The 17,878-nt window shown below is 44.2% G+C and overlaps 1 protein-coding gene across 2 annotated transcripts in view; it reads left to right on the top strand.

Annotated features, from left to right (window-relative positions):
• Positions 1-17,878, top strand: part of LOC121536914 (ephrin type-A receptor 6) — a 279,339-nt gene that overhangs the window by 84,185 nt on the left and 177,276 nt on the right. For both annotated transcript variants that reach the window (XM_041844556.2, XM_041844555.2), the window contains exons 3-5: positions 9,455-9,583; positions 9,742-9,960; positions 10,259-10,574. In XM_041844556.2, coding sequence (XP_041700490.1) covers positions 9,455-9,583; positions 9,742-9,960; positions 10,259-10,574 — 664 coding nt within the window. The remainder of the gene's footprint in view (positions 1-9,454; positions 9,584-9,741; positions 9,961-10,258; positions 10,575-17,878) is intronic.

Here is a 17,878-nt window from a genome sequence, read left to right as displayed (position 1 = left end):
TTGAGAGAATGCCAAGAGTGTGCAAAGCTGTCATCAAGGCAAAGGGTGGCTATTCGAAGAATCTAAAATATAAAAAATATTTTGATTTGTTTAACACTTTTTGGGTTACTACATGATTCCATATGTGTTATTTCATAGTTTTGATGTCTACACTATTATTCTACATTGTAGAAGAAAAAAAAACTTGAATGAGTAGGTGTGTCCAAACTTTTGACTACTGTACACACACACACACACCACAAAGACAGACCGACAGAGACACACACAGACAAATACGCACACACACACCTCCCAGCCATTCTGAAGTTTGAGGCTCCACTTTCCGTCAACTCCTTTCAGTCCTCTGCCAAACTGTGAAGTGCTGAGCCAACTCTCCTGTGACAAGGCTACAGTCTCTGTCTCTCAGCTCACAACGTCTTTGGAGGATCAAAGAGACCTAAAAGTAGTGGCTATGTGGTTTGAGTTGTGTGCGTGTGTGTGTGTGTGTGTGTGTGTGTGTGTGTGTGTGTGTGTGTGTGTGTGTGTGTGTGTGTGTGTCTGTGTGTGTGTGTGTGTGTGTACACATTTTACTATACTTGTGAGTACCAGAAGTCCTCACAATAATTGTAAACCAACAAAAATTCAGAGAAGTGAGGACATTATAAAAAAGCTATTTTAGGCTTAGGGGTTAGGGTTAGAATTAGGGTTAGGGGTTAAGGTTAGGGTGAGGGTTAAGGTTTAGGGGTTAGGGAAAACAGGATTGTGAATGGGAATCCTCACAAGTATAGTAAGACATAGTTTGTGTGTGTGTGTGTGTGTGTGCGTACAAACGAACGTTAGCCTATAGATGGGGCAGCAGAAGACTAAAGACATAAAGGAAGAAATGATGTCAGATGTGGATCCACTTTAATGCAGTGATCATGAATTCCAGAGACACTGCCAGGTTTTTGCTGATAACTTTTAGAGTCCTTAATACTACATAAAATACTAAATACTAAATGGTCTAAATGCTAAATTGCTAGAGAGAAGGGCTTGTAACAACAAACATCGGTGTTATGTATCTTGTGGGTCACAAGAAAGTTATAAAATCTATGGCCTTTTGAACTTTTACAGTATAACCATCAGCTTATACCCTGATAGCAATGTACGTTTAGAAATGTACTGAAAGTGGATGAGCTTTGAGAAGACACCGGGCTGTAGGATAGTAAATGTATTATCTGTCTATTCAATGCCAGCCCTCTCACCCTCTCCTCAGCCAGCCAGCATGTGTATTGTATCCCAGGCAGCCTGTGGCCTGTAATGGTTTAGTTAACTAACAGGTGGTGAGGGTAGGCAACATCACCACCGCCACGCTAACCCTCAACACGGGGGCCCCACAGGGGTATGTTCTTAGTCCCCTCCTGTACTCCCTGTTCACCCACGTCTGCGTGGCCACGCATGACACCAACACCATCATCAAGTTTGCTGATGACGTGACAATGGTAGGCCTGATCACCGGCGACGATGAGACAGCCGGTCCACACACACGCGCACAGTCTTGAAGAAGGCCCGACAGCGCCTCTTCCCCCTCGGGAGGTTGAAAAGGTTTGGCATTGGCCCTCAAATCCTCAAAAAGTGGCACTACAGAGGGTGGTGTGGACAGCCCAGTACATCACTGGGGCCGAGCTCCCTGCTATCCAGGACCTCTATATCAGGCGGTGTGAAAGGAAGGCCTGGAAAATCGTTAAAGACTAATGACAAAGCGAAAACAGGTTTTTAGAAATGTTTGCAAATTTATAAAAAATAAAAAACAGAAATACCTTATTTACATAAGTATTCAGACCCTTTGCTATGAGACTCGAAATTGAGCTCCGGTGCATCCTGTCTCCATTGATCATCCTTGAGATGTTTCTACAACTTGATTGGACATGATTTGGAAAGGCACACACTGTCTATGTAAGGTCCCACAGTTGACAGTGCATGTCAGAGCAAAAACCAAGCCATGAGGTCGAAGGAATTGTCCGTAGAGCTCCGAGACAGGATTGTGTCGAAGCACAGATCTGGGGAAGGGTACCAAAACATTTATGCAGCATTGAAGGTCCCCAAGAACACAGTGGCCTCCATCATTCTTAAATGGAAGAAGTTTGGAACCACCAAGACTCTTCCTAGAGCTGGCCGCCTGACCAAACTGAGCAATCGGGGGAGAAGGGCGATGACCAAGAACCCGATGGGTCTTTGCATTAAAACTGTGACATTAAAACTTGAAACGTGAAACTTAAAAGTTACAGCAGTCTGTTTATGACTGGGAAGAGTCTATCAATAGATTAATTCAGTCCAGACAGATCGTCCATTAGGCCTATAGATTATATATTTCACACACGCACACAAACAGACGCACGCACACACACACACACTCTCCAATTCCCATACAGAGAAGTGTGGGTGTGTGTGTGTGTGACAACAATCCTATAAGAGAGGCAAACACATACATACGCTTGTCCCTATCGTTCCAATACCTCCTCTTACAGGGAATGACAACCCTCTTTAACTCAGCCAGACAGACGACGTAACTTTTTAAATGGGAGATAAAACTCCTACATTACAACCCCTGCTCTGATGGGTTACAATCTAAATGTTTAATTTCCATTCTCCGTGCCAGAGTCAGGTGAAGAGAGCAGTTAAAAGTAGTTATCTCTCTAGCCCCACTGAGCCCCAGTCAGACCTACAGTAGTTCTCTCTCAAGCCCCACTGAGCCCCAGTCAGACCTACAGTAGTACTCTCTCTAGCCCCACTGAGCCCCAGACAGACCTACAGTAGTTCTCTTTCAAGCCCCACTGAGCCCCAGTCAGACCTACAGTAGTTCTCTCTCTAGCCCCACTGAGCCCCAGTCAGACCTACAGTAGTTCTCTCTCTAGCCCCACTGAGCCCCAGTCAGACCTACAGTAGTTCTCTCTCTAGCCCCACTGAGCCCCAGTCAGACCTACAGTAGTTCTCTCTCTAGCCCCACTGAGCCCCAGTCAGACCTACAGTAGTTCTCTCTCAAGCCCCACTGAGCCCCAGTCAGACCTACAGTAATTCTCTCTCTAGCCCCACTGAGCCCCAGTCAGACCTACAGTAGTTCTCTCTCTAGCCCCACTGAGCCCCAGTCAGACCTACAGTAGTTCTCTCTCTAGCCCCACTGAGCCCCAGTCAGACCTACAGTAGTTCTCTCTCTAGCCCCACTGAGCCCCAGTCAGACCTACAGTAGTTCTCTCTCTAGCCCCACTGAGCCCCAGTCAGACCTACAGTAGTTCTCTCTTAGCCCCACTGAGCCCCAGTCAGACCTACAGTAGTTCTCTCTCTAGCCCCACTGAGCCCCAGTCAGACCTACAGTAGTTCTCTCTCAAGCCCCACTGAGCCCCAGTCAGACCTACAGTAGTTCTCTCTCAAGCCCCACTGAGCCCCAGTCAGACCTACAGTAGTTCTCTCTCAAGCCCCACTGAGCCCCAGTCAGACCTACAGTAGTTCTCTCTCAAGCCCCACTGAGCCCCAGTCAGACCTACAGTAGTTCTCTCTCTAGCCCCACTGAGCCCCAGTCAGACCTACAGTAGTTCTCTCTCTAGCCCCACTGAGCCCCAGTCAGACCTACAGTAGTTCTCTCTCAAGCCCCACTGAGCCCCAGTCAGACATATAATACAGGGTCTTTAAAAGCAGTAGTTCATCCCTGGGGCGGCAAGCTGGAATAAGGCTGTAAAGGACTGGCTCTCTTTCTGTGAGGGGCTGGAATGGGCTAAATCTCACAGAGAAATCAATACTCCAGTCTTCACGAATAGTTTTCAATTATGTATGTTAAGACTCTCTTTAGAGCCTGATCTTTTTCTCTGCTTTTTGGACACTTAAAATGCAGAACCTAAGAGTCTAATTGTGCTTAAATTGAGAGGGAGCAAACAAGTGAACCATACACACGAGTTAAACTAAACATTCTTCAACGTTTAATAAAATACAAAGACCTTAGAGACTTAGATCTTTCTTAGTTTTCAAACACTTTATCTTTTTGTATTTTTCAGACTGTATATGGACTGAGATGGACTGATATGATTGTCATCTTTTTTAAAGGTGTGTAGCAGGGCTCAGAGAGGGTTCAGGGGAAGGATGGAAAGCTATTTCCTTCAGATGTTCTGTTTCTGGTATTATCTTACTGTTCCAGCTGAGTGTATAGGCTCTCTATAGTAATCTCTCTCTTCACACTGTTTCTTGCTGTAAACAAATCATTCTCCTTTCCTCTTTCTCTCTCTTATTCTCTCTCCCTCTTTCTCTCTCTCTGGTGTGTCTTGCGCAAGGTCTTTTAGATTCATCCCTCACAGGTTACTGTGTCCGCAGGGGTCCTGTCTTTAGCGCCGTCACCATTTATCACACACACACACACACCAGCAGACCGCTGAATACCTACATAGTTCTTGGATCTCTTTGATGGGATTTGACATCCACCCCCTGCCTCCCTAGCTTCCCCTTTACCTGCCATCTCTCTCTCTCTCTCTCTCTCTCTCTCTCTCTCTCTCTCTCTCTCTCTCTCTCTCTCTCTCTCTCTCTCTATCTCTATCGATCTCCCTCCCTCCCTCGGCCGGTGGACACATCACACCATCGCTTCGGTTTCATCATCGCTGTGTCGATTTTAGCCAGAGCATTAGGTTTTTTTGCAGATCTAACAGGTATTGAATCAGCCTATGTTTTGATAGCTAAATGGAACCATGTTATAGTCTGTCTGCCTCAAGGTTGGCACAAAACCTGCCCGTGCTCAGGCCCTTGCTGGGGGTTATGTCTCACAACACACAGCTACACAGACCAATTTCCTGGAACTACACACTCCATTACAGATGCAATTTTTTTACTCTGTCTCCCCTCTCTCAGCTGAAAAGGGCTCTGAGCAGTCCACTCCCAAACACAGCTTCCCGGCCTGACAAAATCAAGTTTATCACCTAGAAACAGGGAAATAAAAGTAGCTAGTTTGAAGTGAACATTCCCCACCTGACTGGGTCCAGTCACAGTGTTGAGAGACTGAACTGAGTCTCTGAGGTGTCAGGGTTGAGTGTGGAGGGCCACACAGGAACTCTTTGAGCAAAGCGCTGTGTGTGGAAGGGCTACGCTATGAGAGACAGGGTCCCCATAGAGGGCTGTGCAGGGGCCACTGGGGCCTGATGCTTCCTTCAACTGATGGCAGGGGTACCACCCAGAGCATAGACAGGATGAGGCACACACACACACGCTCCCATACACCACCACCACAGGGCTCAGCATCATTCGGTCCCTGTCACACTATCCCCCATCAACGCGTAAGCAGTCTCACACACACACACACACACACACACACACACACACACACACACACACACACACACACACACACACACACACAGTGGTGTCTCTGTAGAGAGCTGTATTCTAAGACCACCCCAGGGTGTCTATCTCTGGCCTTACAGAGACTAACTCTCTCAAGCTCCTTTAGTTTCTCTAAGCTGGAGAGAGGGAGTTTATGTAAGTCTTTAAAGAGATACCTTTGGGGGATGAGGAGGCCTTGTAAAGTAGGCTGCTGATACAGGAATCGACTGATAAGGTTACACCTACATTTACAGTGCCTTCAGAAAGTATTCAGACACCTTGACTTTTTTCACATTTTGTTGTGTAACAGCCTGAATTTAAAATGGATTAAATTAAGATTTTATGTCACTGGCCTACACACAATACCCCATAATATCGAAGTGGAATTATGTTTTTATACATTTTTACAAATTAATTAAAAATCAAAAGCTGAAATGTCTTGAGTCAATAAGTATTCAACCCCTTTGTTATGGCAAGCCTAAATAGGTTCAGGAGTAAAAATGTGCTTAAGTCACTCACTCTTTGTGCAATAATAGTGTTTAACATGATTTTTGAATGACTACCTCATCTCTGTACCCCACACATACAATTATCTGTAAGTTCCTTCAGTCGAGCCGTGAATGAACACAGATTCAGGGCACCAATTGGTAGATGGGTAAAAATAAAAAAGCAGACATTGAATATTTCTTTGAGCATGGTGAAGTTATTAATTACACTTTGGATGGTATATCAATACACCCAGTCACTACAAAGATGCAGGCGTCCTTCCTAACTCTGTTGCCGGAGAGGAAGGAAACCACTTAGGGATTTCACCATGAGGCCAATGGTAACTTTAAAACAGTTACAGAGTTTAATGGCTGTGATAGGAGAAAACTGAGGATGGCTCAACAATATTGTAGTTACTCCACAATTCGAACCAGCGCCGTTTCAGTTACTGGCCCAACGATCTTAACCTCTAGGCTACCTGCCGCCCAATAAGGCAGTAAAGTAAATCTGCAAAGCATGTGGCAAAGAAATTGACTTTATGTCCTGAATACAAAGCGTTATGTTTGGGGAAAATCCAACACATCACTGAGTACCACTCTTCATATTTTCAAGCATGGTGGTGGCTGCATCATGTTATGGGTATGCTTGTCATCGGCAAGGATTAGAGAGTTTTTTTTTAGGATAAAAAGAAACAGAATACAGTTAATCACAGGCAAAATCCTAGTGGAAAATCTGGTTCAGTCTGCTTTCCAACAGACACTGGGAGACAAATTCACCTTTCAGCAAGACAATAGCCTAAAATGCAAGGCCAAATCTACACTGGAGTTGCTTACCAAGATGACATTGAATGTTCCTGAGTGCCCTAGTTACAGTTTTGACATAAATCGACTTGAAGATCTATGGCAAGACTTGAAAATGGCTGTCTAGCAATGATCAACAACCAACTTGACAGAGCTTGAAAAATTTAATAATAATAATGTGCAAATATTGTACAATCCAGGTGTCCAAAGCTCTTAGAGATTTACCCAGAAAGACTCACAGCTGTAATCGCTGCCAAAGGTGATTCCAACATGTATTGACACAGGGGTGTGAATACTTATGTAAATGAGAGATTTCTGTATTTCGTTATTAATAAATGTGAAAAAAAATTCTAACAACATGTTTTCACTTTGTCATTATGTGGCATTGTTTGTAGATGGGTGAGAAAAAAAATATATTTAATTCATTTCGAATTCAGGCTGTAACACAACAAAATGTGGAATAAGTCAAGGGGTATGAATACTTTCTGAAGGCACTGTAGCTACTGTACCTGTCCACTATACAACTGGCCAGGATATAAAGCATTTTCATACCTGACTCGGCATATGTGGCGGTGTAGGAAAACTCCAATGCATGATCAAGAAGTGTGTCACAGCTTTTATGCTTACTGACTGTATCTCTTTATTTGATTTAATACATTTAGAGGGATAAGTACAAAGACATGTCAGTCCATTTATATCACTGATGTAATTCTAGTTGTGAAATAATATTTGATATTTTGAGACCTGTATGTACAATCTGGCTGACACAAACCCACAGAGTTGAGATGGGTGTGTTGGGATCCTTTTAGAATTCACAGCAAAGCAATACCACATGAAGCATATTAGGCAATATAATACTTAATCAAAATCTATTTGTTTTAATTACATTATTATTACTGTGACACCTTGAGGGAGAAATAGATCAAAACGTGTTGTCTTTTTTATTTAATTAAAACATGTCATTAAAAAGGATAATGAGTCTGTGAAACCAAACATTAGGATTTGATTGCTGTTCTCGTGTTGGGAGGTAGTATTTAGATATGTACAAAACTACTTATTATCACTGAAATAATTGGCTCAAATTAGCATCTTCTTTCCCCAACTCTCCATAGTCTGTTTGCTAATAAAGAGCTTCTGTTCTTCCCACTTATTAATTAGACTGGTAGCAAGTCAGAGGAGGGGAGGGAAGAAAGAGGTGGAGATGGGGAAGAGAGAAGAGAGGTGGAGATGGGGAAGAGAGAAGAGAGGTGGGGAGAGAAAAAGGGGGTGTTTTTCTTCTCTATATTTGGTACTGCTGTGTTTTGAATTTATTAGACAGACACCAATTAAAGGCTTTTGTTGGTTGAGGAGACAGGGCTGGGAGTGACAATAGACCATCTATTCCTTGCAAATACTACTTATTTTAATGCAACACTCTTGAGTAAGACAAACTGCCCAAGGACAAAGGGTATGTGGAGGTCAAAGTGCATACAGAAGTCAGAGTCATATTGTTGATTGATGTGTCTAGACTGAAGGGCAGGTATTGTGTTGTTGTTGAGCTGATTTAAAACCATTTTCCTCAGCAGGTAATTTGATTCAGGGAGCTTGGTGTTAGATGGTCCTTGGTCACTCTACAGCCGTCACACACACACACACACACCCCCTCCCTGTGTGTGCGTGTCAGTGTAATAGAGGGTAGAGCCAGAGGTCGGGGCTAAACACCTCCAATAGACTTCTATTCCAACAACACAGAGGCAGGTGACCTGCTGACCTCATGAAGCACTTACAGGGCTGTCACCCTCGTCACATGACGTGGGAGTCACAGAGCTGGGGTACAGGTGGTTAGTGATGGGTTCAAGTGAGGTTTGAACTGTTTAGTAACGGCCCTGCTCCTCTCTTTTATTTTCTAACGTTGGACTGCTTTTAGCCTTATACACTACATTACCAAAAGTATTGGACAACTGCATGTCGAACATCTCATTCCAAAATCATGGGCATTAATATGGAGTTGGTCCCCCGTTTGATGCTAGATGTTGGAACATCACAGCTATTTTCAGGTCTCTCCAGAGATGTTCGATCAGGTTCAAGTCCAGGCTCTGGCTGGGCCACTCAAGGACATTCAGAGACTTGTGGCCCAGCCAGAGCCTGGACTTGAACCTGATCGAACATCTCTGGAGAGACCTGAAAATAGCTGTGCAGCAAAGCTCCCCATCCAAGCTGCAGAGAAGAATGGGAGAAACTCCCCAAATACAGGTGTGCCAAGCTTGTAGCGTCATACCCAAGAAGACTCGATGCTGTAATTGCTGCCAAAGGTGCTTCAACAAAGTACTGAGTAAAGGGTCTGAATACTTATGTAAATTTCCATTTTCTATTCATAATACATTTGCAAACATTTATAAAAACCTGTTTTTGCTTCATCTTTATGGGGTATTGTGTGTAGATTGATGAGGGAAAAAAACAATTTAATACATTTTAGAATAAGGCTGTAACCTTACAAAATGTGGAAAAAGTCAAGGGGTCTGAATACTTTCCGAAGGCACTGTACTTGTTGTAAAAGTGGCATCCTATGACGGTGCCACGTTGAAAGTCACTGAGCTCTTCAGTGAGGCCATTCTACTGCCAATGTATGTCTATGGAGATTGCATGGCGGTGTGCTCGATTTTATACGCCTGTCAGCAAAGGGTGTGGCTGAAATAGCCGAATCCACTAATTTGAAGGGGTATCCACATACTTTTGTATATATGGTGTATCTATAGGTTTGAGTATTTTAACAGCTCACTAACATTCATTTTTTCCTTTCTTACTCTCCTCCCGTCCTCCCCTCCTCCTCTCCTCTCCTCTCCTCTCTCCTCCTCCCCGCCTCCTCTCCTCTCCAGTGGGATGCTATAACAGAGATGGATGAACACAACCGTCCCATCCATACCTTCCAGGTGTGTCACGTGATGGAACCCAACCAGAACAACTGGCTACGCTCCAACTGGATCTTCCGCCAGGCCGCACAGAAGGTGTGTAGTGGTTCTGAGCATGGGTTGGAACATGGTGCTGGTAACACCTAGGTTGCGGGTTCAATTCCCACATGGGCCACATACTAACCAATTGTATTTCCTGTAAGTGGCTTTGAATAAAACATCAGCAACTTTACTGTGTTTATTATTTATCCAAGGTGTATGTGGAGCTGCGGTTTACTCTGAGAGACTGTAACTCCATCCCCTGGGTGTCTGGGACCTGCAAGGAGACCTTCAACCTCTTCTACTATGAGACAGACGAGTCCCACGGGGTCAAGTTCAAACCCGCCCAGTACACCAAGATCGACACCATCGCAGCCGACGAGAGCTTCACCCAGATGGACCTGGGAGACCGCATTCTCAAGCTCAACACGGAGGTCCATCACCTCAATTAACTCAATAAAAATAATATGTGACTTATAGCCTGAGTGCCAGTCTGTTTCTGCCCTCTTGCCAACTCCTATTTTTTGGCATGGCAATTCCATAAGGAGTTGGCAAGACAGCAGAAACAGAATGGTGCCCATGCTACTTGATTTAGGGGCAATTGTGTAGGCACTGCATACTAGGGACATGTTGTTGTGAAATACATGCGAAAATCCATTTAATCAATTTCAATTCAATTAACTTTATTGATCCCCAATGGGCAATCATTGACCATGTCAATGTTTTCTATAGGTACGGGAAGTGGGTCCTATCTCCAGGAAGGGTTTCTACCTGGCGTTCCAGGACATTGGGGCGTGCATTGCCCTGGTCTCTGTCAGGGTGTACTATAAGAAGTGTCCCTTCACCCTGAGGAACCTGGCCTCCTTCCCCGACACCGTGCCCCGGGTCGACTCATCCTCCCTGGTGGAGGTCAGGGGAGCGTGTGTGGAGCACGCCGAGGAGAGGGACACGCCCAAACTGTACTGCGGCGCCGACGGTGACTGGCTGGTGCCGTTGGGGAAGTGTGTCTGTAGCCTGGGCTACGAAGAGATGGATGGGGCATGTCTCGGTGAGTCACATGACTTCTGTTCTGACTGGATCTGTCCACCTCTCACTCGCTACCTCTCTCTCGCTACCTCTCTCTCTCTCTCTCTCTACCTCTCGCTACCTCTCTCTCTCTCTCTGTGTCTTCCTCTCTGTCTTTGTCTTTCCCTCCCTTTCATTCTCTCTCTCCATTTCAGTAGCCCCTCACCCTCTCTCTTTCAAACCCTCTTTCAAACCCTCTCCTTCCATGTACTTAGAGTATATCTTTGTATTAATCTGAATCATCTCCTGAAGCTGTATGATATGAATACAGCCTAGCAGTAAACATGAGGTTTGATAGAGTATCAGTATCTGGGTCGTTCCACGAAATTAGTCCCTTTTGCGTGCGTCCCTTTGATATTTTAAGTAGAAATTGTGCACCAATATGGAATTTTAAAAGCCTGTTATATTAAATGAAGTGCCCTTTAATGTAGGAATTCAATACATCAGATTTTGTATATGAATAAAGACTTGTTAAATGATGTCCCTCAGTCAACCCTGTGTCACTTTTAGGAAGATTTTAATCCACTTAACCCCAACATTTCTCAAAGTTTCACCATCATTGTAAAGCCCTAGTCATTTCTGAATATTATTATTTATTTCATGTGATTAGTGATTCGTCTGTCCCTCATTTTAAGTTCAACTCTGTTACGTGATCTGAACTCTCGTTTGAATATGGTGAAACTATTCCTTTTAAAATATTTTTTTCAAAAGTAACATTGAACATCTAATAGTCAAATTATAGTGTATAAGCAGGTAAGCTGGTTTGACTCTTTCTGGCCATTTGGTGGTGGAAAACTGAGCGGGTAAAGCATAACACGTCAACCCTGTTACCCATAGATAGACAGGCTAGAATAGTTTTAACTATTTATATTATTATTTTCATTCAATTGCCCCTCCCTATTGCACACAACAAGCTTCCATTCCCCCGTCACAGGGAGATTTAAGGCTGATTTAAGATTAAATCGGTCAAACCTGTTACTTTATTTGGCACTTAATAGGCACTTACTATAGTAATTTCGAGATGGGAAAACATGTTTTTTTATTAAGTTGAACACATGCTTTTTATGACAGAATGTTAAAATTAGGTGAAATCAAACGTTTTTTTGGACCAAGTTACATTTCTCAAAAGGCACCGAATTGGTGGAATAACCCATCTGTAGGCTACATATCACCAGTCCTGGCCTGCAGGGGGGATTATTTATGGATTATGTATGGGCCAAGGTGTCTGACTACACAATGAAGAGTGTCAGGTGTTTGAACCACAGCAGCTTTATTCACTGACCTGGATCCAGATAGGTCTCTTTTTCCCTCATCTTTTCTCTCTCTAAATCTCATCCCCCTCTCTCTCTTCCCCCCTCTATCTCCTTCCCTCACCCCTCCCTCCCTCCCTCACCCCATCTCCATCCCTCTCTTTTATTTGTCGTCCTGCAGTATAGGTGCGGTGCAGATAGGCAGAGCCCCATGCATTTTCACAAAGCCAGATGTGTCATCCCCTATCCTTCATTATCTACCTCCTGTCATTCCTCCTTCATCCCTTCTTCTCTCCTGTCTCCTCTCCTCCTCCTCCTTTCCTCCTTTGTACCAGCCCCCCAACTCTGCCATTCAGATGATATGTAATGTGAGGGGCTCTGGCTGTGTGGTGCTGATTGTTACTGAAGCTGCAGCTGGATCTGTGGTGTGTGTGATATAAGAGAGGCTGTGTCTGATCTGAGAGAGGCTGTGTCTGATATAAGAGAGTCTGTGTCTGATCTGAGAGAGGCTGTGTCTGATATAAGAGAGGCTGTGTCTGATATGAGAGAGGCTGTGTTTGATATGAGAGAGGCTGTGTGTGATATGAGAGAGGCTGTGTCTGATCTGAGAGAGGCTGTGTCTGATCTGAGAGAGGCTGTGTCTGATCTGAGAGAGGCTGTGTCTGATCTGAGAGAGGCTGTGTCTGATCTGAGAGAGGCTGTGTCTGATATGAGAGAGGCTGTGTTTGATATGAGAGAGGATGTGTCTGATCTGAGAGAGGCTGTGTCTGATCTGAAAGAGGCTGTGTCTGATATAAGAGAGCCTGTGTCTAATATGAGAGAGGCTGTGTCTGATCTGAGAGAGGCTGTGTCTGATCTGAGAGAGGCTGTGTCTGATCTGAGAGAGGCTGTGTCTGATCTGAGAGAGGCTGTGTCTGATATAAGAGAGTCTGTGTCTGATTTGAGAGAGGCTGTGTCTGATCTGAGAGAGGCTGTGTGTGATATGAGAGAGGCTGTGTCTGATCTGAGAGAGGCTGTGTGTGATATGAGAGAGGCTGTGTCTGATCTGAGAGAGTCTGTGTCTGATATAAGAGAGTCTGTGTCTGATCTGAGAGAGTCTGTGTGTGATATGAGAGAGGATGTGTCTGATCTGAGAGAGTCTGTGTGTGATATGAGAGAGGCTGTGTCTGATATGAGAGAGGCTGTGTGATATGAGAGAGGCTGTGTCTGATATAAGAGAGTGTGTTTGATATAAGAGAGGCTATGTTTTATATGAGAGAGGCTGTCTGATATGAGAGAGGCTGTGTGTGATATGAGAGAGGCTGTGTCTGATATGAGAGAGGCTGTGTTTGATATGAGAGAGGCTGTGTCTGATATGAGAGAGGCTGTGTCTGATATGAGAGAGGCTGTGTCTGATATGAGAGAGGCTGTGTCTGATATGAAAGAGGCTGTGTCTGATATGAGAGAGGCTGTGTCTGATATGAGAGAGGCTGTGTCTGATCTGAGAGAAGCTGTGTCTGATATAAGAGAGGCTGTGTCTGATATAAGAGAGTCTGTGTCTGATCTGAGAGAGTCTGTGTGTGATATGAGAGAGGATGTGTCTGATCTGAGAGAGTCTGTGTGTGATATGAGAGAGGCTGTGTCTGATATGAGAGAGGCTGTGTGATATGAGAGAGGCTGTGTCTGATATAAGAGAGTGTGTTTGATATAAGAGAGGCTATGTTTGATATGAGAGAGGCTGTCTGATATGAGAGAGGCTGTGTGTGATATGAGAGAGGCTGTGTCTGATATGAGAGAGGCTGTGTCTGATATGAGAGAGGCTGTGTCTGATATGAGAGAGGCTGTGTCTGATATGAGAGAGGCTGTGTCTGATCTGAGAGAGGCTGTGTCTGATATGAGAGAGGCTGTGTTTGATATGAGAGAGGATGTGTCTGATCTGAGAGAGGCTGTGTCTGATCTGAGAGGCTGTGTGATATGAGAGAGGATGTGTCTGATATAAGAGAGTGTGTTTGATATGAGAGAGGCTGTCTGATATGAGAGAGTCTGTGTGTGATATGAGAGAGTCTGTGTCTGATATGAGAGAGGCTGTGTTTGATATGAGAGAGGCTGTGTTTGATATGAGAGAGGCTGTGTCTGATATGAGAGAGGCTGTGTCTGATATAAGAGAGGCTGTGTGATATGAGAGGGGCTGTGTCTGATATAAGAGAGGATGTGTTTGCTATGAGAGAGGCTGTGTCTGATATGAGAGAGGCTGTGTTTGATATGAGAGAGGATGTGTTTGATATGAGAGAGGATGTGTGTGATATGAGAGAGGCTGTGTTTGTATTTGCGATAAGGGATATGAGGCTGTGAAAGATGACAACACAGATAAAGAGTGTTTGTGATATGCACACCACAAATGTATCCACCGGTGCTGGGCCCAAAAAAGTATATGCAACTCCTGTGGTTTTCTTTCTTTGCAGATAAGAGCACAGCATTAATGTATTATACAAACACTATGTTTGGGAATTTGTGGATAGAGAGTGAGGGGTGCTGTCCTTTTCGAGTGTGCTCTACCTCCAGCTGTCATCAGTGTTAGGGATCTGTCTATAGTCTCAGCCTGCTGTCAGTGGTCATGCTGCTGTCTGTCAGTGCTGCTCTCAGTGGCCATGCTGAGCAGCTGGAATAGGACTGATTGGGGAGGGAGACCCATCTGTCTGTCTGTCTTCTGAAGCTGCTTTAACCTTTTACTGCAGTGAGCTAAATCAGGGTCACACAGATCACACACATGGTTATGGGCTTTAAAAAAAGAGGACACCTGTACCATGTCAGATATAGAGCTGAAATGTATTCAATGTTGAGTTTGCATCCCAATATTACACTTTATAAACATCACAGCAGACTGACATTTAACAAAACTGTTTGACATAGAAACACCGGATTTTCGTCGGGAATCTTTATTAATGATAAAATTATGAACAATATTAATAACATTCCACCCATGAGGCCAAAGAGGGTGCTTTTGGTCATTGACTGCAGGAAAGGTCTACAGGACAAGTTTTCTTTTTTTCAACCAGATCTCTATTTTTGATGTACTGTAAATGGCATGTTATAGAAGGGTCCAGAGAAACTTACCCGAAACAGCAAATCACTTCCTCATCCTCGTTGTGTAGTATGGGGCTCCTGAAAAAACATGAACAAACGCTCCAAAAACACCCAAATACTGTACGTCCTTTTAGAAACGTCAAAGCTCTAAGTATGGTGATGCAGGTCTTTAGATGTTGTACACATGAAATTGTGTCATTCCAAACTTTATCGGCAATGTTATTTTCCCTTTTGTGCGACTCGAGACCAATGTTCCCTCTAAGCTGCGTGCGGGCGCACAGCTCCCCGGGATTGCCGCTCAGCCCATGCGAAGAAGCACAAGATTGAACTTCACTCAACTTTCTAGAGTTTTCCCCCTTAGTTAACACTATCAACATTTCCCTTTACTGTGGGAACTGTGATCGAATCAACACAATATTAGGCACTTTCAATGCAACATACCGAAACAAAACGAACTATGCAAGACTTTAGTATGCAAAACTAACTATGCATGAGATTTTGTTGTAGGCAGAACGCATCAGAGTAGGATTCTATTGCATTGACAGGCACCACTCAGCCCCTACTCTACACATCGGAGTAGGATTATATTGCATTGACAGGCACCACTCAGCCTCTACTCTACACATCGGAGTAGGATTATATTGCATTGACAGGCACCACTCAGCCCCTACTCTACACAGACCAGTGCGCCATAACCAATCAGAGCTACAGTAGGCCTATATGCAAATAGACCATTGCCATATACAGTGGCTTGAAAAAGTATTCATTTGATTTACACAACATGCCTACCACTTTGAAGATGCAAAATATTTTTTATTGTGAAACAAACAAAAATTAAGACAAAAAGACAGAAAACTTGAGTGTGCATAACATATCCAGCTCCTTCAAGTTGGATGGGTTCTGCTGGTGTACAGCAATCTTTAAGTCATACCAGAGATTCTCAATTGGATTGAGGTCTGGGCTTTGACTAGGCCATTCCAAGACATTTAAATTTTTCCCCTTAAACCACTCGAGTGTTGCTTTAGCAGTATGCTTAGGGTCATTGTCCTGCTGGAAGGTGAACCTCCGTCCCAGTCTCAAATCTCTGGAAGACTGAAACAGGTTTCCCTAAAGAATTTCCCTGTATTCAGCGCCATCCTTCAATTGTGACCAATTTCCCAGTCCCTGTCGATGAAAAACATACCCACAGCATGATGCTGCCACCACCATGCTTCACTGTGGGGATGGTGTTCTCGGGGTGATGAGAGGTGTTGGGTTTGCGCCAGACATAGCGTTTTCCTTGATGGCCAAAAAGCTAAATTTTAGTCTCATCTGACCAGAGTACCTTCTTCCATATGTTTGGGGAGTCTCCCACATGCCTTTTGGCGAACACCAAACGTGTTTGCTTATTTCTTTCTTTATGCAATGGCTTTTTTCTGGCCACTCTTCCGTAAAGCCCAGCTCTGTGGAGTGTATGGCTTAAAGTGGTCCTATGGACAGATACTCCAATCTCCGCTGTGGAGCTTTGCAGCTCCTTCAGGGTTATCTTTAGTATCTTTGTTGCCTCTCTGATTAATGCCCTCCTTGCCTGGTCCGTGAGTTTTGGTGGGCGGCCCAAAAAAAAATCCAGAAAATCACATTGTAGGATTTTTAATGAATTTATTTGCAAATTATGGTGGAAAATAAGTATTTGGTCACCTACAAACAAGCAAGATTTCTGGCTCTCACAGACCTGTAACTTCTTCTTTAAGGAGGCTCCTCTGTCCTCCACTCGTTACCTGTATTAATGGCACCTGTTTGAACTTGTTATCAGTATAAAAGACACCTGTCCACAACCTCAAACAGTCACACTCCAAACTCCACTATGGCCAAGACCAAAGAGCTGTCAAAGGACACCAGAAACAAAATTGTAGACCTGCACCAGGCTGGGAAGACTGAATCTGCAATAGGTAAGCAGCTTGGTTTGAAGAAATCAACTGTGGGAGCAATTATTAGGAAATGGAAGACATACAAGAGTACTGATAATCTCCCTCGATCTGGGGCTCCACGCAAGATCTCACCCCGTGGGGTCAAAATGATCACAAGAACGGTGAGCAAAAATCCCAGAACCACACGGGGGGACCTAGTGAATGACCTTCAGAGAGCTGGGACCAAAGTAACAAAGTAACACACTACGCCGCCAGGGACTCAAATCCTGCAGTGCCAGACGTGTCCCCCTGCTTAAGCCAGTACATGTCCAGGCCCGTCTGAAGTTTGCTAGAGTGCATTTGGATGATCCAGAAGAGGATTGGGAGAATGTCATATGATCAGATGAAACCAAAATAGAACTTTTTGGTAAAAACTCAACTCGTCGTGTTTGGAGGACAAAGAATGCTGAGTTGCATCCAAAGAACACCATACCTACTGTGAAGCATGGGGGTGGAAACATCATGCTTTGGGGCTGTTTTTCTGCAAAGGGACCAGGACGACTGATCCGTGTAAAGGAAAGAATGAATGGGGCCATGTATCGTGAGATTTTGAGTGAAAACCTGCTTCCATCAGCAAGGGCATTGAAGATGAAACGTGGCTGGGTCTTTCAGCATGACAATGATCCCAAACACACCGCCCGGGCAACGAAGGAGTGGCTTCGTAAGAAGCATTTCAAGGTCCTGGAGTGGCCTAGCCAGTCTCCAGATCTCAACCCCATAGAAAATCTTTGGAGGGAGTTGAAAGTCTGTGTTGCCCAGCGACAGCCCCAAAACATCACTGCTCTAGAGGAGATCTGCATGGAGGAATGGGCCAAAATACCAGCAACAGTGTGTGAAAACCTTGTGAAGACTTACAGAAAACATTTGACCTGTGTCATTGCCAACAAAGGGTATATAACAAAGTATTGAGAAACTTTTATTATTGACCAAATACTTATTTTCCACCATAATTTGCAAATAAATTCATTAAAAATCCTACAATGTGATTTTCTGGATTTTTTTTCCCTCATTTTGTCTGTCATAGTTGA

This window comes from Coregonus clupeaformis, chromosome 23, assembly GCF_020615455.1.
Source record: "Coregonus clupeaformis isolate EN_2021a chromosome 23, ASM2061545v1, whole genome shotgun sequence".
Taxonomy (NCBI): domain Eukaryota; kingdom Metazoa; phylum Chordata; class Actinopteri; order Salmoniformes; family Salmonidae; genus Coregonus; species Coregonus clupeaformis.
Note: the sequence above shows the minus strand (reverse complement) of the source record. Positions and strands in the feature narration are given on the sequence as shown.